We start from the raw sequence: 23,846 nt of genomic DNA, 5'->3' as shown, positions 1-23,846 counted from the left end.
GTGTTTGTGATTTTTTTTTCACATTCTGTAAATATAAGAGATAAGTGCTGGCAGTGTTACTTTTACGCACGAGTTCATCACCTAAGAGGGACATCATATGATGCAAATAATAATATTAGCTTAAAACATTCTGAGAATGAGGTTTCAGAGATTGATAGTGGCATATCTGGCAGGTCTTCTGAGCAAAGTAGAAGGTATGATCAGTCATTGTAGAATGGCTTATGGTAGTGAAAACTAAGAGCCAAAATGAAACTATTTTTTGCCTGTTAATACAACAAATCCAACTAATTCCTTATATTTTCATTATATAGGTTATAAGTCCTGAGAAGTATGACATAAAATGTGCTTTATCTGATGCGGCAATAATTTTGAATTCATGTGTGGAACCCAAAATGCAAGTCACTATCACCTTGACATCTCCAATTATTCGAGAAGAGAACATGAGGGAAGGAGGTTGGAAAGCCATTAAACATTCTACTCTTCTATTAACTTTTTTTTTTAATTTACCTGTTATTTAAGATGGCATTAAGCCCTAGAAGGCAACATGCTGGCATTACATATGAATTTGATAGATTTTACTTATTTAGCAACCAGTTTTAAGATCATTTTCCACAAAGTAAATGCTCTTCTTAGGATACATTTTTTTTTTTATAAAACACTAGTAATGTGATTGATTTTCCTGATTTTTTTTTTTTTATGCTAACCTCAGATTTCTGGGAAAATAAAACTCCTAAATTATTTTTACTGACATAGTTGATACATGAAAAATGTTTGCTAGTCACTAAGGGCCACAACTTTAACTTCTTTTAAGTTCTTCTTGCCTTGTCTCAAGAAAAAGACAAGAGTTTCATAAATAAAATTGGCCTAAGATTCATAACACTTGAATATTTTAAGATGTATTGTTAGGTTTGTAATTACAGATTTGGCTTATCCTGAGGTAAATATTTCCAGTTCTCTGAGGTTGCTCTTTGGTTTGGAGCACTTTCATAAATACAGAGCATCTTATGTATATAGATTTAGGCATTGGCCTGAATATCACACTAGAGAAACTGAAAAATAAACATGTAGATATAAGTTGTAGATAGTTCAGGGTTTTAAACTTAATTTACAATTGTAGAATATGAAATCCTGCTGGTGCCAGCAATGTTGCTTTAGGGACTGTTCTGTAATAGTTTCAAAGCTTAAAAGAGCTTTTAAGCCAAAAAGCATGATCAGTCTGCAATATGTTCTATTGTTTTATGGGTCAGATAAAATTTACTTTGTTTCCTTTCATGTTGTTTATATACATTTTGTTGAATATACAATTATAGTCTACACTAATATTTCTTTGTGATACAGGTTGAAGAGAAAAGGCAGTTATTGTCCTTTTAAATTTGTTTTCTTACAGCAAAGCAACTTTTTTTAAGGCACTGGGCTTTCTATAACCCAGGAAAAGAACATTTTACCCAAAACATTGAGAGACATAGCTGATCTTACATACTTTTTATATATGCACCATTTTAGGATTTTTGTGTTGTATCTTAAGCTTTGCATCTTAAAAATAAAGGAGTTTGTGTAAAAAGATCTTTTATGTAAACACGAATTTTCACTCAGGATCTGGCCATGGATATTGCTGGAGAAAACAGTTCCTGAGTCAGTCTGATCAGGTCATATGTAACATATGACCATTAGGATTGTTGCTATAGTTAGTATGCAATTATACTTGTATAACCTTTATTTCAGAGTATATTTTGTCCAATTATATTTAGACCTAATTACGGTAGCTTGTCACCATGTTATTACATTAGGTAGGGTCTGAAGTTAATAGTGTAATATTTGTGGTAAATTATTTGATAATCTATCCATCCTAAAGGAAACAAAATTATATTTTTGTCTGACCCAGACTTGAGTTAGAAGTACTGTTCTGAATTTTATAAATATGATCATAAGGGAAATAAATGGTCAATCCAAAACTGAGAGATTTTGCTTCAAGACACTGAGCTGGAAAGTTGGATGTGCAAAAGTGTAGAAGCAGGATAGAGTGAGCATTCTTTGCTGTAGGTAACTGCAGCAAAACCATCTTTAGCTTCATTACGAAGATTGCTTCTCTCTTGCTGCAGAATAACGGTATGTATTCTCTCACTGCAGCTCCTAGTGCTCTGTGTCTTAAAATCATTTAAAGCCTCTAGCTTGCTTTGGGAGTTAGTACAGGGGTTAAGGAAGGCTTTGCCGGAAGAAACATTGTTAATTATGAGACTTACTGCTTGCACATAGTATGGTAGCCTCTTTAATGTATAATGGTCCTATTAATAAAAAATTTATTTAATAAAATGATTAAATTGTCCAAATAACTGTTAAACTCATGATGTATAGACCTATTTTATGGTACTGTGTTTGACAGTTAAACATTTGGTGAACATTTAATTGACTTTAATCATAAAGTGTTCAAAGTGCTCTAACCCTTGCTACAGAGTATTTCTGTGCAGCAAATCAAGTATTATATGTGTTTTTTTCCACCTGTAGCTCTTATCAGGCCCGGTCCAAAGCCTTCTAGCAGAGGGGATTGATTCCTGTCAGGGGTTGCTGCCAAGACATCGGAAGGATTTTTGACCAAGGTTTTCAAAAGCTCAGTGTCACATCTGCCATTTGATCCAGGAGGGATTTTGGATGCAGAGTCTGGCATTTATTGTCCTTTGTGTGGCTGTTTTGTTTGTCTTTGTCTCTTCTAGAAATGAGCAGTGTTCACACTAGTTTTAAATGGTTGAGTGGATTATATATTTTACATAACCATGTTAATTTAAATTAACATTCCCATTAACTTTTAATCATAAAATAGTGTGGACACAGCATGTCTTCTAATTGGTGATTAACCCCTTAAATTAATGAAATACATTCATGTAGGATAAGAATTTGCATTTCTTATAAATTGATTTTTGTTTTGTTGACTGGGTGTTAGGCAATAAGTATGACTTTAGCACAATATCTAAGGGGTTAATCCACTTGAAATACAAAAATGGGTGCAAAAATCCACACTTAAATTTAATAAAAATTTCCTACTTGTAGTTCTAATTTGTTTTTAACTTGCTGTCGGTATCTTGGCATCTTTGAATTTGTATCACTGATTAAAATTTCCAAAGTTCTGAATGCTTGTATACAGAAAGATAAAAATTCTTACATATTGGAGGACATTATAAAATTGTGAATTAACATTAGATATTTAGAAACTTAGAAGGAAATTATACCTATTTACATTCTAGCTTTAGCAAATTACAAAAATAATAAGGGATATGCAAAGAGATCCTTTAGTGTGTTCTGCAAGCTCTGGGAAGTGGGAATGCTTTGGTTTTGTTTTTGGGAAGGGTTGTTTTGTTTTTTTGTTTGGTTTTTATTATTATTATTATTTAACTGTGCTTTCCTGTGTTACCTGTTCCTTATATCAAAATACGTTTTTTTTCCCTCATATTCAAGTTATTTCTGTGTTTGGTAATTGGTCTTGCAAGTTTTTGAATTACTACTCTTTGTGTCCTGATAAAATAATTTCTTTTTAGCGCCAGGACCCTCTCAATATCTGTCCTCAAAGTGCCAGAGGTTTTTATGACACTCTTCCTCCTTACAGGTCTTCTAGAAAGTCTGCATCTGTCTGATTATTTGAGGAATAAGAGCTAAGAAAAGGGGATGTAGCCAGGCGTGGTAGTGCACACCTGTAATTCCAGCACTTGGCAGGCTGAGTCAGGGAGGATCACTTCAAGTTTAAGGCCAACCTGAGCTACATAGTGCAACCCTGTTTTGGGGGCGGGGGGTATTAGTTTTAAGGTAGACTTTAAAAATAAGGGCAGATTGGGGCCGGGGATATAGCTCAGTGGTTCCACCACCTGCCTCATAAGTGCAAGGTCCCGAGTTTAATCCCCAGTACTAAAAAAAAAAATTTAATAAATTCAGGCAGATTAACCCTGGTACAAAAAAAACAAGGACAAATTTATCTTTTATAATTTCTGGATGCTAATGATGAGATATATATATTCATGTAGTTTGCCCACATATGGAACTATATTTTTCAAATCATCTTACCACCATCACCTCCACCTTTTCCTCCTTTATTCTGTCTTTCCTTCTCTTCCTCTTTTTTCTTTTTTTTAAGGAAGATGATTTATTTGAGGGTGGGGTGGGAAAAGGAGAGGATAGACAGCTACTCCAAAGAGTAAGGGCAGCAAAAGTGCAAATGGCCCACCTTTTTCTTCTTTTATAATATAAAACATAGATTCACTCGAGGTAGTCAATGAATTATCATATGACATCCTAGGTGCCTCCTGATTTTGGTGCTCATTAGCTAAAATATTGTAATACACAGTTGGTTGCTTTATATACTATAAAAACCACTGAAAGCTGCAGGTGAACTAGGTTGAAATAATTACTGTTTGCTTACTAGTAGTTTCATTAGCAAATTTGATATTTTTATGCACATTTCATAGATGTAGTTAGATGAAGATATAGCTGGCTCTTAGACTATTGCGAATGATTTTTAATAATGTAAAGTTAACTTTCTGACCTGGTTCAATTTCATATTTTCTCTGCAAGGTTTTGTGGTCATTTATGTATTAACCAATTTAAAAGACCCTACATACTACCTATCATGACAGCATTTAGTTTCTTGCATCTTTTCTATTCTTTAAGCATGCCAGTCCTTATTTCCCTTGTCTGCTTTATCAAGTGTTTCTCTATAGTTGTTCTTTAGAATACTTTTTATGAAAATTTGCAGTAGTAAAGAACAGTTCACACACAGTTATAGTTAAAATTCTCTTAGGAAGAAAAAGCTTTAACTCTTAGAAATACTTATATTTGGCTCTTCATTTTTTCCTGATTATTGTATTGATCATTTCATATTTACCATTTTTTGTTACACTAGCTGCAGAATAACTTATGATCACTTAGAATACTGAACAAACTCTAGTTTATTGTACATTCTCATTTATTATGGTGGATTTTTGTGTTCCCTCTTGTCTTTTCTTTGTGCTGGTGCGCTGTGTCCAGTAATCTTTCCTTTTGATTTCATTGGGGTGGGTAGGGTTTACATTTCCAGAAAATATTAGTATACGCCTAAATTAAGGTTTTTCCTGCATATTGGATTATGTAAATTTATTGAAAATAACTTCCTGGGTACATTATAGTGCTGACAAAATCTCAAATGGCTCATGTGACACTGATGCTACATTAAGGAAGTGTCTTGCTCACCTGGTCAAACACCCATTCCTCACTGCATTTTGCCAATTCAATCCATTTTAGATGTAACCTCGGGTATGGTGAAAGACCCACCGGACGTCTTGGACAGGCAAAAATGCCTTGACGCTCTGGCTGCTCTACGCCACGCTAAGTGGTTCCAGGTTCGGAACATCATTTTACTTTTTTCTTGTAGCCTTATGAGAGAGTAGTTCAGTACAACATGTTTAACTGTGCTTAAACATTTCAAAAGATGCCCAAGCAATACTATTTTAAATTAAATCTCAGAAGCTATGTTGACCTAGAAAGCTGGGTATGAAGATCTGCATATTGCAGTTATTATTCATTTGACAATAAACTTAGATTTTGGGGATGTTTTGTAGTTTGGGTTTTTTTTATTTTTTATTTTTAGTGGCTATATTTAAAGTTGACTTGTTTAGGAACATCACATGTTTGTGTATATACATTATATTCCATAAGGCTGCAGATTAACTTTGCTTTTAAATAATAGAATATGTGTTTAAAGGCTTTGTGTATAGTTTTAAGATTTTTCCCCCTCTTTCTCTAAGTTATCAAGTGTAGGGAATGAAAGGTGAGGAAGTAGCTGTTTGGTTTAGTGACTTTGCAGTCATGCAAAGGCACAGAACAGAAACCAAACAAATTTCCTTAGCCTTTCAGTCCCTAGACAGACTTTTTAGCTCTTTACCTTTTCTTTTATTTCTAATGTAGACAGATTTTTTTAAGTTTACTGTTTTAAATGAACATAGGTCAAGGTTCACAGGGGATCAAGAAATATTATTCTTGTATAATCTGTTTACTTTGACCTAAATACTAGCTTTTAAATACTAACCCTGGCATAAAATATTGCTGTAAATGGCAGCTCACTGGATTCAATTTTAACTGTGATTGTTTTTGTTTTTATCTGAGCTTCCATTGAACAGTGGTATTTTAACTTTTTTTTTTCATCAAGGGATATTTTCAGTATTTCTAAGATTAATTCAGTTGATTTTTGTGTTACCCTTAAGGCCAGAGCTAATGGTCTACAGTCATGTGTGATTATCATTCGTATTCTCCGAGACCTCTGTCAGCGAGTTCCAACTTGGTCTGACTTTCCAAGCTGGGTAAGTAGTACGTAACTGCATGGTCTGAAAAAAAAACATTCTAGAAATATTTCTAGAGTTATTTTTATCCTCTAAGCTTATATTTAATTATCATTTTTATTTTCATTTACTAAATATGTAGGTAGGAATTGTTTTGTTTTATTGTTTTCCCCTTTTATGAGAAATCCTACTTACCTTTTCTTAGAATTTTTAATTTTTCTCAGAATTTATAAATGAACAAATTATACTTGAATTGGTGTAGCTCAGTGTTAGAATGCTTGTTTAACACACTCAAGGCCCTTTGATCCTCAGTACTGGAGGAGAACTAAACAAGAAAGAAAAAAGAATTGTACTTGATTTTTTTTTTTCTATTTTTCTTTTTCTTCCCTCAAAATGTTTGTATTTTTTTTTCTCATTGAGTTCATTGGTACATTTTAGGTATACAGTATAGTTACATTCATCATTGGGATCTTGCACCTTTACATGACAGGTCTTGGTTCTCATTTTTTCCCCTTACCTCCTGCCCTCTCTTCACTCCCTCCTCCCTTCCCTATTTACAAATAGTTTATCTCCATTTTTTCATTTTCTGTTTTTTTTTCTTTTCCCTTATCTCCTTTCCCCTACCATTCCCACTTCCCCTACACCTTTAGGAAATGTTTGTACTTTTTAGAATATTAGAGTAGCCAGGCATGGTGAGACATACCTGTAATCCCAGCACTGGGGAGGCTGAGGCACAGGCCAGCCTGGGCTGCAGAGTGATTCTAGCCAAAAGCGAGGCACTGTCTAAAAAAAAAAAAATTATTACAGCAATAATTAGTTGTTTTGCAAATAAGCTGTTTGTGGTGTTCTGTTCACTTTTTTTTTTTTTTTTTTTTTTAATTGGGGATCAAACTCGGGACCTTGTGCTTGCATGGTGTGCGGCAGAACCACTGAGCTGAATCCCTGGCTCTGTTCACATATTTTTTTAAGCAAACAGTTTGTTGTGATTTTTTTTTCCCTAGGGGAAATAATGCCTTCACATACATAGTGTATCTTTCCTTCATTCTTTTCTTATTTTTTTTTTCTTAATTTCCCATGTGATTTGAACCTTTTTAGTTCCTGAAAAGTTAAAATTCATGTAAGAGTTCATTGTACCTGTGCTGGATCAGTGAAACTTCACTAGCCAATGTTACCTTAATTTTTTCCCCCCTTTTTAATATTCAGATTGTGCTCTTTTTACTGTGTGAATTTTTCTTAACAAAATGCATCTTGGAGCTCTTTGAAAAGGCAGTCCAATGTTTACCTCTTTCTCTATATAAAAACCATATGATAGTCCCTTATTATGTACATACTGTGCATACCATTTGTAGTGTCTATGATGTAGACATTGGGGTTGTTTACAGTCTTCAAATGTTAATCCAGTGCATATAGATATTACAAAAAATTATATATCTAATATGTATAAGTATAATTTTTACACTTTTGAGGGTAGAATAAAATGCTAGGCTTGAAATTCCAAATCAAAGAATATATGATGCCGGGCAAGGTGGTGCACACCTGTAATCCCAGCACTTGGGAGGCTGAGGCAAGAGGATCGCTGTAAGTAAAAGACCAGCCTGGACTACATAGTGAGTTCCAGGTCAGTCTCAACTACATAATGAGACCCTGTCTCAAAAAAAAAAAGATTAAAGAATATATGCTAATTGTTCACAATAAAATTAGAGCATTTAAAATTACAAAATACTGTTGGATCATTTTCTTTATACCATCCTCACTCTTAAATATTATCACATTCTTAATGGTTAACTATATGATAGACAAAAGTGACCTTACTTTTTATTTATAGCTCCTTAATTGAGTGATTATTGTCATTTATGGTTATTTTTCTCTTAACTCCAGTTGCTGTGTTACTCAATAGTTTATATGAACTCAGCAATAGAGAAATACCTGCTGGGCATAGTAGTGCATACCTAAAATCCCAGCTGCTCAGCTGGCTGAGGCACAAGATTCTCAAGTTCGAGTCTAGGCTGGGCAATGTAGGGAGACCTTGTCTTAAAATAAAACAGACTGCAGGTGTAGCTCAGTGGTAGAGCACTTGCTTAGCATGCACAAGTCCCTAGGTTTAATGCACAGTGTTGCAAAAAGGAAGAAAAATATATTGGCTATGCTACATAGAATATGAGAAGTTATTCTACCTATCAACTTACACCCCTCTACCCATTAACAATCCATACTCCCTTCCTACATCTGCATTCTACCAGGCCCTGGCAACTATTCTATTCTCTACTTCTATGGAATCAACTTTTGAGTTTCTACATATGAGAACATGCAGTATTTGTGCCTTAACATAAATAATATCCTCCAGTTCTACCCATGTTGCTGCAGATGTCAGTATTCCATTCTTTATTGTGTCTAAATAATAGTAAATAATGTCTGTATAGCACATTTTGTTTAATAATCTGTTGATGGATTTGTTTGTTTGTTTGTTTATTTTTGGTACTAGGGATCGAACTTGGGACCTTACCCCATGCAAAGCAGGTGGCAGAACCACTGAGCTAAATCCCCAGCCCTCCACCTTTTTTTTTTCCTATCTCCTTTTTTATACCAGTGAGTTACACATCAGAGATTGCTTATGAAAAGTAGCATTGGATTTGGCTACATTATAGCCTTGCTAGCAGACTCTTGACACTATGTGTATATTCTTTCAACACACCTTTACCTTCAAACCCAAGTTGGACTACTTGGTCTCTCCTGTTGCAACCCATTTATTTCCTGAGCCTCATTTGGAAGAGGGGGGCAGTACCAAGGATGTAGGCACGGTGCCACTGAGCCACATCTTCAGCCCCATCATTATATCCTTTTAGGAACAACTTCGCTACCCTGATCCCAGAGTGGATTTTGGATATGTGAAACCAGTTTGGGGCCCTTGTGTTAAATTCACAACCATCTTTGATGTTATTGTTTGCCCTACTGCTTACTCCTCTGGAGGGGGGGGGGTCTTAACATGTTCATTTTTTCTTCTATCTGCATTTTAGCCAAATGTCTATTATTGAAGTTAATTAGATATGGATAATTATTCTGCTCTTTCCTGATTTCCAAAAAGGCAACAGAGTTGCAAATTTAGTATTTTCCTGTTCACTGGTGAGATAGAAAGTGGTCAGAAGAGAATTTTATTTTTAAAGAAAATCTCTTTCTCTGTGACTACATCGTAACTTATTCTACCTTTCTTAAGCTGATATTAATGAAATCTTTTGGATTTTTGTTTACTCAGCTACCATCTCCACCCTCATTTTTCTGCCTGGAGAGCACAGTACAACTTAAGAATTGACCAAGCAAGATAAGCTCTCAGTTTCTTGGAAGTATTCTTGTCACTGGCCTTTCTCTCTGTTTAATTCAAGCTATTACATTTTTTGCTTGGTGGCAGTAGTATGTGCAGTGTAACATTTCTTAATCATGTTTTAGGGGCAGATGATCTTGAGATTTGGCTTGTCTTATCACCATAACAGTAACTTCTAGAATCTCATTGAAAAAAATAAATTTTATGAACTTTGTTATCTTCAATTTTACTTTCAATTCAGATGACTTAACTTTCAACAAATGTTAAACAATGTTTGTTTTAGTGGTCTTTGCTTTATCAGAGTGTTGACCACAGAAAATTGTGTGCCTTTAGATTAATTTTTTTTTTTTCTTTTTGGTCCTGAGTTCTTGGTGATGAGGTAAAGAAATACTGATAGAACCAATGAATAATTTTTAAATGATAGGATACTGATAACTCAGGGCAAAAGAGCTAACATTTTCTAAGCTTGCAAACGATTTAGCAAATTATGCATGGACTGTATCAATCTCATCCACTTTAATTTAAAAAGAATAATTCCACATTTAGCTACCTCCTGAGGAAAGCCATCTCACCCTCAAGCACCAAGAACTATCAGTAAGCTTTCCTCACCAGAAGTCATGACACTTTAAGACTTTCATACATTTCATCATATGAAATAATAAAACATTCTGTAATTGGACTAAGAAATGGAACTGTCAGGCAGGGGATTTAGCTCAGTGGCACCACTCCTGCCTCACAAACACAAGGTCCTCAGTTCAATCCCGGACACTGAAGGGAAAAAAAAAAGAATCTGACAAGAAATGGAACTGTCATGTATATATTAGTATTAATCTGTGCTAATTGGAATATATAAAGCCTTGAGGCTGACCTCAAACTCTGCAACCCTCTTGCCTCTGCTTCCCGAGTGCTGGGATTATAGGCATGTGCCGAGCATTTTTTTTTTGCTGGGGGGGTTACCAGAAATCAAATTTAGGACATTGTGCTTGCCAGGCAGGTGCAGTGCCACTGAGCTAAATCCCTGGCTCCGTCTTTACCTTTAAATTGGAGATACTACTCTTAACTGCCTCCAGAAAGTGATTGTGATAATTAAAATAGGTAAATGCCTCTGAAGACTCAGGCCAGTGATGGGTGTAGGATTAAGTACTCAATCATGAGAGATATAATAATAAAGAGGATAGCTGTACTACTGTTACTTAACCAAAGTTATTGCTAGAGATTCTAGTCTGTCACATAAACAGCTGCAAAGAATACTTTTTGTGCTCTTGATACTGATACTTTGCTCTTTTGTGCTTTTGTGTACTGATACTGCTGGGTTAGTGTATGTCTTTTAAATTTTTTATAGAGCTTTGCAGTTGTGCTCTTAAAAAGCTTTAAGAGCTGATTGATACTGCCACCAATCAAAATGCCTGTTACCATGAGCTCATCAACTTTTTTTGTTGTTGGTTGGTAGCGTTTGTTTTGTTTAGCATACTGGAAATTGAACCTAGGGCCTTGTGCATGAAGCACTTTATTACTGAGCTACATCCCCAGCCTTTTTAAAATTTGAGATGGTCTGGGTAGGTTGCCTAGGCTGACTGTGAACTTAAATCATGGCAAACTACTTAGTATTTTTTGTGTAGTTCACCCATTAATAGAGAAATACCAATTGAAACGTGATAATTTTTTAAATGTCTGTTGCAAGCCACACACAGTGACACAGGCATATAATACCAGCTACTCAAGAGGTTGAAGTAGGAGGATTGCAAGTTCAAGGCCAACCTGGGCTACTTAGATTCTGTCTCAAAAATTAGGTAAAAGCTGGGATATAGCTCAATGGTAAAGCACTTGTCTAGCATGTGCTACTGGGGACCCTTGAAAAGTTACCAGAAACCTCTGTAGTAGGCTCTAGTCTCCTACTCAGTGTACAACAAAGGCCTGAAAACTCAAACTAAAAGAAAGAAGAAAGTGGGGCACCAGGACGGCCAAAAAAGGCACTGGCCAATCCAGGCTGCTGATTTTTATTGGTAATAAATGGGGTAAAGGTGAGTTATGTGCAAGGGCAGGACTACGTGAGAAATTTTGTAGTCGTGGTTTCTATGGAAATTAATGGAGACAAGGCTTGTAAAGAACAAAGACAAAGCTGTGTGTGTGTGTGTATATATATGTCTATGTGTGTCTGTGTGTGTGTGGTACCAGGGATCAAACTCCGGCCCTTGTGTTTGCAAGGCAGGCAGCGGAACCACTGAACCAAATCCCCTGCCCTTAAAGCCTGCTTGAATTAGGAATAGAATAGACAAAATATATGGATGTAATTAGATCATTGTCTTTCTAGTAAGAAGGTTTAAGTTGTAGGAACAGAATTTGGGTGAGTTGCTCTGACCTCATTACATAGGCTTTTAGCTGTTCTCACTTCAAAAAACAAGCCAATTGTGGAATTAACACTTTACAGCCCAAACTGCTTACAGCTTGCTTTGGGTACGATCAATGTTGAAGTCTCTCGAATGTACAAGGCGCTGGGTTCAATCTCTGATACTGCAAAAAGTAAAAAATATTGCTTGTGAATCAGAAAGATCTAGGTTCAAATGTAAGCTTGATTACTAACATACGTGACCTGACCTTGAACAAAGTACCTAGCCTCTCTTTGTTGTTGTTTTTTGAGACAGTGTCTCACCATGTAGTTGGGACTGGTCTGGAACTCACTATGTAGCCCAGGCTACTCTCAAACTCATAGCGATCCTCCTGCCTCTGCCTCCTGAGTGCTGGGATTATAGGCATGTGCCACCACACCCAGCTCTAGCCTCTTTTTTTTTTTTTTTTTATTTTTTTTTTTTTTTTTTTTTAGGTGTTTATTTTTGCATTTCTAGGGGTTGAGCCATGTTCTTCATGCTAAGTTACATCCCCAGCCCTTCTTATGTTTTGTTTTGAGGCAGGTCTTACTAAAGTGTCTGGGCTGGCATTGAACTTGTGATCCTCCTGCCTTAGCCTCCTAGAGTGCTGGGTTTACAGGCATGTACCACCATGCAGGCTTCCAAGAGTTTCTTTTAAAAGCAAGTATTACAATTCCTAGATTTCTAAAACTACTGCGTGAAAATCTGAGGAAGCTATAAAAAGTTTATAAACATGGATGATTTACTGTGTGTTGCAGGGGAACTCAAAATGAATAGCATTGACCTATTCTCAGGGAGCTCACAGTCTTTTAGACATCTTTACATAAACTATATGTAAATGCAAGCAATTCCATATCCATGAGAGTTTCTAGATGATTATGCTTGTTTTTTAAGCCACTAAAATCTGTAAATGATGATACTTATTAAAATGTCTCAAGTTGGGCACAATGGCACACACTTGTAATCTTAGCACTGTGGGTGGCTGAGGCAGAAGGATAAAAATTGTTCAAGCTCATTCTGGACAACTTTAATGACTTTAACAAGACCTTTACTCAAAAAAAAAAGCAGAGGATCTGGGTTCAATCCCAAGTTGTATACCATCAAAGTAAATAAATAATAAAACTTGAATATCTTCCTGCATTCTTCAATTAACTAAACTGAACCTTTTTTAACGGTGGTGTACAGTTACCATTTTGAACATCTATCATTTTCAGGTTTTTCAGTCTTATGCTGCTGGCTGTCATTTTTCATAGCTGTTCATGTTTACTATTTCTATTAATTCCATCTCTTAAAAATGTGCCCAAACTTGGTAAAATTAACTTTCAAAAAAAAAAAGCCTCTCTATGTAATTAATTCAGGCTGGCCTTAAAAGGCACATGGAGCCTCCACCACATCCAGCTTTATTAGAAATTAGAAATTTTCACATCCAGCTTGGAATTAGAAATTCTCAGAATTTGAAATTCTGAGAAGTGGCCTTGGAGTAAATAGATGGACGTAGTTTTTACCTTCTGTGAGGTTTTTGTTTTGTTCTGCTTTTTGGTTTTGCTATAACACACCACCACTAGATACTAGGAATTGAACCTAAGTTATGGTAGGCAGATGCTCTACTGCCAAGCCACAAAATCAGCATTATTCTATGAGCTTCTGTAGTGCATAAGTAAATACGAATTTTTCAGCTTTCATATCATCTTAAGGATATTATTATGGTTCCAACTTAGTTTCTTTAAAACTAAGTTTTTTTGCTGTTATTGTATTTAAATATAAGCTACAACATGAACGTTAAATATTGTGCAAGTGATAAAAGGCAGACTTCGTATGGTTACATTTGTATGAAATGTCCAGAGTAGACAAATATATAGAAAGTAAAGGTGTTCTAATGAGATAATTAATAATGTGAAATAGGAAGGAAAGGGCTAACGGTGTAGGGAAAGTGGGAAGGGTAGAGGAAAGGGAATAAGGGAAAAGAAAAAAAAATATGAGAAAATGAAAAAATGGAAATAAAGTGTTTGTAAATGGGGAGGAGAGGAGAGGGTGAAGGGAGGGCAGGGACAAGGGGAAAAATGAGAACCAAGACCTGTCATATAAAGGTACAAGATCCCAATAATGAATGTAACTGTATTGTATACCTAAAATGTACCAATAAACTTAATAAAAAGAAAAAGTTGTTGCCAGGAGTTGGAGGAAAGAGGAACTGGAAAAATGTTCATGGTATGATATTTTTGGAGAGATGATGAAAATGTTATGAAATTAGGTAGTGGTGATGATTGAACAACTCTGATAAGAGACTATCCAAACCACTTTCTTGTTGCTCCCCTGCCCCATACCAGGAATCGAACTCAGGTCCTTGCACTTGTGAGGCAGATGACAGAACCACTGAGCTAAATCCCTGGCCCTCTGGCTGCTTTTTAAATCTATACTTTTGTCTTCTGTTCAGTGGTTTAGATTTTCAGTCCCAAATACAATTTACAGTGAAAATACTATTTGTATTTTCCTTGGCAGTAACAGAAATCTAGTTGTGCTTCAGAGGAAAGTTTGAGTCATCTATTTTTTATAGTAAAGGATGACAATAATTAAAAATAGAACAAAAAAAGCCTGTTAATATTTTCATCCGTAGCACAAATTACAAAATCTTTTCAAAATAAAAATTTTTCATTGCCTTAATTTTAGTGTGGGTTTTTTCCAGGTTGTTTGTCTAACTACTGGACTCAAACAATTCTTCTGCCTCAGGCTCCTAAGTAGTGGGACTAGAGATGTGCATCGCCACCTTGTTTTCATTTATTTGGGGTGAGGGGAAGTATAATGAAGATTAATCCCAGTTCTTCACACTGAGCTATATCCCTAGCACTGTTTACTTGTTGTCCTTGTTGCTGCTGTTGTTTTGAGATGGGGTCTTGCTAAATTGTCCAGACTGGGCTCGAACTTAACCATCCTCCTGCCTCATACTCCTACAGCTGGGATTAAAGGTGTACACCATCATACCCAGCTTCATTTCTTGATTTTTATTTAATTTATTTATTATACTCAAATTTTCATGATTTGTTCTATGTAACTTTTCCAAATTTTTAAACTTTTAATGTCATTTTATAATTAGTTATTCTAGTGTCGGAAAGTAAATAATTCCTTTGGTCTATAAGCTGTTAAACACATTTTTATGTTTTTATTTTTAGGCTATGGAGTTATTAGTAGAAAAAGCAATTAGCAGTGCTTCTAGTCCTCAGAGCCCAGGGGATGCCCTGAGAAGAGTTTTTGAATGCATTTCTTCAGGGATTATTCTTAAAGGTAAGTTTTATTTTGTCTTTAAGGAAGTAAAAATTCATTTGATGAGTAATTGAATAGCACCTCTTTTTGTGCACCAGGGATTTATTTAGCTCAGTGACTCTGTGCCTACCTGGCAAGTGCAAGGTCCTTAGTTCAATTGCCAGTACCCTCCACCCCAAAAAACTCTACTTATAAAAATAGATTACAATGCTAATACTTTTTTCTCCTTATGGTGATTGTTATAGGTAGTCCTGGGCTTTTGGATCCTTGTGAAAAGGATCCCTTTGATACCTTGGCAACAATGACTGACCAGCAGCGTGAAGACATTACATCTAGTGCACAGGTACTAGAGTTCTTAATCCAAAAATTTTCTTGGTTACTGCCCTTAAGGTTTTTTATTTTGTTATAATGGTCAATTAGACGAAGTCACTGTATACTTTCTGTTCATTCTCTTACTTCTTTAGTAAATAAGCCTTTGGAGAGAACATTAAAAAGACCTAAGCTAGATTCTCACTAATAGAATTTTAAATGTATTATTTAGTTATATGTGCATGTGTCTAAGTATATGATATAATAATTTAACAATGTTTTTAGTATCTCATTAAATTTGGATATTGGGTTATATTAAGAACATTAGCAAAAAGTCTGATGCCCTCTAGTTATACAAAAGTGACATGCTGTGTAGTTTTAGATACTGTTACAGAAAAAGTATGACCATAATAAATGAATTTTAAAAAATCAACCCAAGATTACCATAGTTAACATTTTATGGTTTCAGAAATATAAGACTAGGAAAAGAGAAGATATATTAGCTATGAACAGTAATGATCCACTCTGAATGAGAATTGTTAGATTTAAGATCTTGACTTGTTATCTGTACTTGCAAGGATAATTTGTAAGATGTCAGGATCTACATAAATTTTATGTCAGAAACTATACTGTAGAAAAGATAGTAGTAGTAGAACATTATGGATATCTTATTGACTTACAAGGTGACCAATTCTTATGTATTAGACCAGTTTTGTTTTTGTGTTTGTTTTTGTTTCTTTGATTTAATTTTCTGGAAAAGAAAATTAATCGGGCCCGGGATTTAGCCCAGTGGTTCCGCTGCCTGCCTCACAGGCATAGTTGCAAGGACCCGAGTTCAATCCCTCATACCAAAAAAACAAAACAAGAAAGATTAATCACAAAAGTTCCAGAGTAGGATCAGGCATTTAAAAACTAGCAGAATTCAGGGGGTTTTTGTTTGTGTGTTTGTTTTGGTTTTTTGTTTTGGTTTTTTAATGCTTTTGGTGGGGGGGTCTAGTTTTATGAATTAGTTACAAATAAATGTCCTCCGGAAATTTAGGAAGGATGCTTGCCATCCTAAACTACATAATGAGACCTTTTCTCAAAAAATAAAACAAGAGGAGAGAGAGGTGTCCTTATTAAAAGTAAAGGACTGATAATTCCACTCATGTAACCCTCATGAAATTATAAAGAGCTGGAGAACAGATTAGTCCTCTGTAGACACTGAGATAGAAAAAGAGAATGATGTAGCTCTAAAGAGAGTCTGTGGAAATGGTTCACTTCATTGTCTTGATTGTGTTGGTAGCTACATGATGTAAGGCTGCCATATGTTTCACTTGCATAGATCTGTATGTGTGTGAACCTCACCAAGCACATGTATAACTTACAGGATCTGAACAAGCTCTGCAACTGTACTGATGTCCGTTTCAGTTTGTTTCATGATGGCCTATATATAACGCTAGTAGTTGTTTCTCTTCCTTTGCCTCTGAGACCTTTTTCTTCCATAATGTTCTTATTCTTGTATGACCTTGTATTTTTTCTACAGTGATCCTTTTGAAGTTGCTTCTGCCAGTTACAGCCTTTGTCATTTAATTATATCAAAACATCCTTTAAACTCCCCTCTGCACCAGCCCCACATCCAAAAGGAAATGGATTATAAGTTTTTAAGTCTTCAATGTTATTAAAAATTCTAAAGTGTCTCTGTATTAATTTTTCATCAGTCCTCAAATTTTGTTTGGTGCTAAATAATTGCCAACTGTATGGTAGAGTTCTCTTTCATCAGACTTGGGCGGGGACGTGCCAGGAATCAAATTCAGGACCTTGCCCTTGCCAGGCAGGTTTAGTGCCACTGAGTACATCCTAGGCCCACTGTCAGACATATTTGTATATGTCTCAAAAAAAAATTTAGTTGGACATGCTGATACATGTCTGTAATTGCAGTATCAGTTCTTATTGTAGTACCAGTTATATACTTTAGTAGGTATGAACATTGAAAAATCCTCTGCTAAGTGAATAAAGCCAGACATAGAAAAACTGCATATTATTCCATTTATGTAAAATATTCTAAGTAGGCAAATCTATAGGCGATAAAAACAGACTACTAGTTGTCAGAGCCTGAAATAGAGGGAAAAGTTAATAATTACTATAAAGTGGAGTTTCTTTTAGGAGTGATAAAAATGTTTTGGAAGTAATGGTGATTATTTAACAACTTTGTAATGTACTAAAAACCACTAAATTATACTCTTTAAAAGGGTAGATCTTGGCCTGGGAGGTTAGCTCAGTGGTAGGGCATTTGCCTTGCATATGCAAGGCTTTGGGTTTGATCCTTGACAATAGCCCAATAAAGGGTAAATATTATGGTGTGTGAATTACAACTCTCATTAAAAAAAAAAGTCCAAAGAGGTACATTGAAAGTTGTAAATGTCTTTAAGTGAAAACTGCCATTTAATAAAGTGACTGTAAATTTTTGAATTACATTAAGGAGCATATCCTCAGAAATTGAATAGATTAAATTTTGTCTCAGAAGTTCTGCTAATTTGAAGGTTTCATTGCAAATTAATCTTGTAAATTTTCCAGATTATTTTGGTTTTTACAATTTTAGCCTTTTCCACTTGTTACTGGAAAGTAGATATTTCTATATGCACAAAGAATCATTAGCCAATTTTTTAAAACTTAACTGCACTAGATACCAAAACATTGCATAAAACAATAGTGTTTTTTGTTTTTTGCTTTTGTTTTTTTGGGTTTGGGTTTTGGTTTTTGTTTTTTTTCTTAGATGGGCTTTCTCTATGCAATTCAGGCTGGCCTTGAACTCATGGTGATCCTCTTGCCTCTGCCTCCCAGGGACTAGGATTACAGGTGTGCACCACTATGCCCAGCATGGAAATTTAAATAGTATTATTAGGGAGAAGAAATAGGCAGATAAGTCTTTAGAATGGAAGAATTTAGAAATAGACCATTTAGCATATGGGGCAATTCATATTAAAACAAAAACATTTCAGATGAGTGGAAAAGACAAAATGGGATTGATTTAATTGGCTAATAGTCTGTGGAAAAAAATAAGACTATAGATCCAGAAAATTTCTAGATGACTTAAACTATCCATTAAAATATCAAAGTATAAGTGTAGTGTTATATAGGGAAAAATATTTTTAGGCAAAATATAAGTAACATAAGCTATGAAGAATTGGAAATTTGCATATTGTCTTTAAGCTTAAGGAAAATGAACCCATAAGAGTATTAAAATAAGCTCAATCCCACTGTATTGGTCAGCTTTCCATTGCTGTGAACCGAATACTTGGAAAAAAAACAAAGGAGGAAAAATTCATTTTTGCTCATAGTTTCAGAGGTTTCAGTCCATGGTAAGCTGCCTCTGTTGCTTTTAAACCTGTGGTGATCAGAAGCATCATGGCAGAAGGGCATGGTGAATTACCACTTAATCCACTTGCCCAAGAGAAAACAAAAGCATTAGAGCGAGGAGTTGGAGGGGCAGGGGAAACACATATAGTCCCTGAGGTCCAGCCCCCACAATCCACTTCCTGCAGCTAGGCCCCGCCTATTCTGTCACTTCCACTAACACCATCACATTATACTCTAACCAGTAGATTGAGACATTGATGAAGTTAGAGCCCTCAAGATCCAGTCGTATCTCTAGGTCCACCTCTGAGCATTGCCATTGTGGGATCGATCTCTGAGTCTTTGGGGGACACGTCATATTTAAACTGTAATAATTATGGTTAAAGTACAATAAGTTTAAATAACAAGTTTTGGTTAGAGCATCTAGAATGGGGAGACCACTTGCATATGTTAATCTGTAATTTTTTTTGGAGCTCCATTTGGTAGTATCTACCAGTTTCTCATGATTAGCAATATTACTGCTAGAAATTTGTTTTACAGAACTTGTCACATAAGTGTACAAAAACATTTAAATAGGTATCCATTACAGCATAGTAATAAAAATGTTGGAACCAGCCTAATGTCCAACAACATAAAATTAGTTTGGTGCCATCTACATGAGTAAGTGCAGTTCTTAAATTATATGCCCTCCCCCAAATGCCCAAGCACGTTCTGAAAGCACTTAGCTCTGATTTTTCTAATTCCTGCTTGTGTTCTGGATGTCACTTGATATAATTTTTTATTCAGTTTGCTTGTTTTTCATGTATTTTATCTCCACTAAAGGAGATGTGAAAGTGTCGTGAAAGCAGAAACATTGCTTATTGTTTGTACTGTGACATAGTAAATACTCACTTAGGTATCTGTTAAATAAGTAAGCAGATGAATGAATGGTTAAATAGAAAAAAAAAGTTAACAAGTATGTATCTCTTTTTTGTGTGTGGAAAGAATACTTTTAAGACTGTGCACATGAACATCCTAAGAAACTGGGCAAATAAGTATCTGAACAAAAGTGGGGACCAGGGAGTTAGCTCAGTGATTCCATTGCCTGCCTTGCAAATTCAAGGTCTGGAGTTTGATCCCCATACCAGAAAGGGATGGGGGGGCTCAGTGACAATTTTTCTTTTGCTACATATTGTTTATATATATAAATATATATAATCCATTTGTTATATATTGTTTCAGGTTGGTGGTGGTTTTTTTCAATGAATATTAATATATGTTTTTAACTTAATGTTTTAGAAAACAATATAGCACATACACACAAAAGTCTGGAAATGAAAGCATCAGAACATGTAAAATTTCAGTTCTGATGAACTTGGGAAATTAATTCATTTGAAGTGTTCCATGCTTTTTAGCTTTGGTTTGTTTTTCTTTGTTTTGCCTACTGGGAATTGAACCCAGGGCTTCATGTGGGCTGGGCAAGTGCTCTACCCCTAAAGTGTATCCCTGTGCCTTTTATATTTTGAGATGGGGCCTCACTAGTTTGCCCAGGCTGGCTTCACACTCGTGATCCTCCTGCCTCTGCCTCCCAAGTAGCTTCTGTTACAGGCATACACCACCTTGCCTGGCTTGAACATGCTTGTTTTGTTTTTTGTTTTTGTACCAGGGATTGAACTCAGTTCCTTGTGCTTGCAAGGCAGGTGCCAGAACCACTGAGCTAAATCCCTCGCTCTTTGAGCATGCTTTTTAAACTATATGGGTGGGGGCTGAAAACTTAAGAATTGATAGTTTTGTTTTTAAATTAATTTTACTTCTGACTCTCTTTGTTGCAGTTTGCATTGAGACTCCTTGCATTCCGCCAGATACACAAAGTTCTAGGCATGGATCCATTACCCCAAATGAGCCAACGATTTAACATCCACAGCAACAGGAAACGAAGAAGAGATAGTGATGGTGTTGATGGATTTGAGGCAGAGGGGAAAAAAGACAAAAAAGATTATGATAACTTTTAAGAAGTTGATGTAAAAAATCTTCAGTGTTACAAAAACAGGTGCCGCCGGTTGGTTGGTTTTTTTCTCATTCATAATAATGTCTACTTTGAAAAATTTATCAAGAATTTCATGGAAGAACCAAGTTTTTCTATGATGTCAAAAACTTAATGTACAGTGTTAGGTATTATATGAATGGAAAGACACCAAAAGACTTGTGATTGGACTAGGGGAAAAACAGTGGTTCTGATTTTTTTCCCCCATTATTTTAGTTTTATTTACTGGTTGCCCTAGCTCACCCTATTTTTCTGTCTTATTAACTAGTGCATTGTCTTATTAAATCTTTACTGTATTTAATGCAGAATTTGTGCTTCAGTTGCTCTATGTATTTTGATATTTTTATTTAGAGGTTTTGTTTGCTTTTTGACACTAGTTGTAAGTTACTTTGTGTTATAGATGATATCCTTTGCCCCTTAATATTTTTCAGCAGTACGTTTTTTTGTAATGTGAAACTGCAGAATTTTTTCCTTTTGTTCTATATGTGAAAGATTACAACACAAAAAGTTATCCTGCCATTTGAGTGCTCAGAACCGAATGTTACTGCAAATCTAATGGCATTTTTGTCTCTGGTGTGATATATAAAGGTGTAATTAAGACAGATTTCTGTTAATCTAATCAAGTTTGCTGTTAGTTGTGCATTAGCAGTATAAAAGCTAATATATACTATATGGTCTTGCATCAGTTTTAAAGCCTCTGCATAATTGATAATAAAAATGCATGACATTTTTGTTTTTAATAGACTTTTAAAATTATAACTTTAGGTTTAACTCGTAGATCTTTGTACAGTTGACTTTTTGACATAGCAAGGCCAAAAATAACTTTCTGAATATTTTTTTTCTTCTGTGGAAGTGGAAAGGGCATTTTTCACATATAAGTGAGCTGTTACTTTCAAAAGAACTTTATCATTGTGCAACTAATAACAGTAATTAGCCCTTAATTATGGTGACAGTTCCTTATTGGTGTGCGTGTGAGATTACTCTAGCAACTATTATAGTATACAGTTGAATGATTCCCCCACACACACCCCTTCACCCAGGTAATTTACAGTTCTATTAACAGTAAAGTCGATAAAGTATTTCTGATTTAAAAATTAAGATTATCTAAAGAAAAAAACAGAAAATTATTTGGTGTGGCCATCTTACATGCTTATGTCTCCTACAAAAAGCTAAATATTTTAGCAGTGGTGTAATAAAAAGTTACATCTTACTGTTTATGTATGCTCTGGTACACAGATGTCATTTTGTTGTCACCGCACTACAGTGAAATACATAAATAAAAACTTTAAATTCATATGATTTAATGTATTATATGTTAGAATTGATATCATAAACTACTCTTGCTTTGAAATGACTTGTGCTTTTGTAAAACCATATTAAAATTTATTGGGTACTACACACTATTATTACCGTCATGTGCTTGCTGCTTGAGCACATAATTTCTAGAAAAATTTAGAATTCAATACCATACTGGTTCAATTTCTTTTCAGGGTCAGAATCACTTCTGTCGACTCCCATCTGTAAGAGCTAGGTAAAAAGACCAGTAAGGAAATAAAACAGAAGACTCAGACTTTTCTCCCAAATCTGTCCCGTCCTATCTGTATATTTTGGCAAGTCTTTAATTTTTTGAATTTTAATGTGTTTGTTTTTACTTTGGTACCAGGGATTGAACTCGTGACGTTGCAATTGTGAGGCAGGCAGTGGCACCACTGAGCTAAATCCCTGGCTCTCCTTTGAGGTTTTTAGTCCTCTAGTAAGATTTTAATTTTTTTTTTTTCATAATTCTCTTGCCTAAGCAAAAAAGAATAGAATTGACCTTTATCGTTCATGATGACAGACACTGTGCTAGGTATTTTCATATGTTTTCCCACTTAAAATTATTCATACAGGGGCCGGGGATTTAGCTCAGCGGTTCGGTGACCTGCCTTGCAAGCGGAAGGACCCAAGTTCAATCCCTGGTACCAAAAAAAAATTATTCATATAAGGACTGGGGGTATAGCCCAAGGTAAAGTACTTACCTAGCATGTGTAAGGCCCTAGATTCAGGCCCTAGCACTGCAAAATAATTCATTCATAACAATGCTAAGTGAAGGTGCTATACTGCGTATTGCCAGATGAGGAAACTGAAGCCCATAGTGAGTGGCTAAAGATCATTTAAGTAACAATTGAAATTGAGACTAACTTCAAATTAATGGTCAGTCTATTACCCTCACTTTGCAGTTACGTTCTAAAAATGTTTTTAGCCTATGTTTCAAAATTTGCCTTTGGCTGGGCATAGTGGCACACACCTATAATCCCAGTGCTCAAGAGGCTGAGGCAGGAAGATCACTGAATTCCAGGCCATCCTGGACTATATAGTGAGTTCAAGGCCAGTCTGAACTACAACGTGAGACCCTGTCTCGAAAAAAAGAAAATGTTGCCTTTGGTTTTTTACTAAAATAACTGCTGTGTTTTTTATATTCATTGTTGTATCTATGGCTACACTTACATTAACTGCGTTGTATGAAACAATGAGTTACTATCACCCAGGTATGGTGGTGCACACCTGCAATTCCAGTGCTCAGGAGGGAGGAACATTATGAGTGCAAGGCCAGCCTGGTCTACAAAGTTTGAAGCTAGCATGAGCTACAATGTGGTGAAACCCTGTCTTTAAATACAAAAGAAAAGGACCGGGGCTCAGTAGTTCTGCTGTCTGCTTCGCAAGCACAAGGTCTTGAGTTTGATCCCCAGTACCAAAAAATAAAAATAAGTAAATAAATACAAAAGTAAAAAGCCATGCATAGTGGCTTACATTTATAATTTCTGCACTCTTAAAAGTCTGTGGTATTAGGTACAGGGCCCATGGGGCAACTTAGTGATTTAGCAAGACCTTGTCTCAAAATTAAAAAGGTCCTGGTGATGGAAATCCCCAGTATCAAAAAGGAGTAGCTTATTCTGTAGTCAGGA

The 23,846-nt window shown here is 35.4% G+C and overlaps 1 protein-coding gene across 3 annotated transcripts in view; it reads left to right on the top strand.

Annotated features, from left to right (window-relative positions):
• Nucleotides 1-21,961, top strand: part of Zfr (zinc finger RNA binding protein) — a 78,010-nt gene extending 56,049 nt beyond the window's left edge. For 2 of the 3 annotated variants that reach the window (XM_010605408.3, XM_033758447.1), the window contains 6 exons: nt 312-453; nt 5,260-5,357; nt 6,219-6,314; nt 15,143-15,254; nt 15,479-15,576; nt 20,690-21,961. In XM_010605408.3, the coding sequence (XP_010603710.1) occupies nt 312-453; nt 5,260-5,357; nt 6,219-6,314; nt 15,143-15,254; nt 15,479-15,576; nt 20,690-20,869 (726 nt within the window). In that variant the 3' untranslated portion in view covers nt 20,870-21,961. Of the gene's footprint in view, nt 1-311; nt 454-5,259; nt 5,358-6,218; nt 6,315-15,142; nt 15,255-15,478; nt 15,577-20,689 lie in introns of those variants that run through there. The other variant, XM_033758456.1, reaches the window with a different exon arrangement.
• The last annotated feature ends 1,885 nt before the right edge of the window (nt 21,962-23,846 follow it).

The sequence above is a fragment of the Fukomys damarensis genome, unplaced genomic scaffold (genome assembly GCF_012274545.1).
Source record: "Fukomys damarensis isolate Sample0158 unplaced genomic scaffold, DMR_v1.0_HiC HiC_scaffold_1, whole genome shotgun sequence".
Classification (NCBI taxonomy): Eukaryota; Metazoa; Chordata; class Mammalia; order Rodentia; family Bathyergidae; genus Fukomys; species Fukomys damarensis.
The sequence above is the reverse complement of the archived record's forward strand: the minus strand, read 5'-3'. Positions and strand labels throughout refer to the sequence as shown.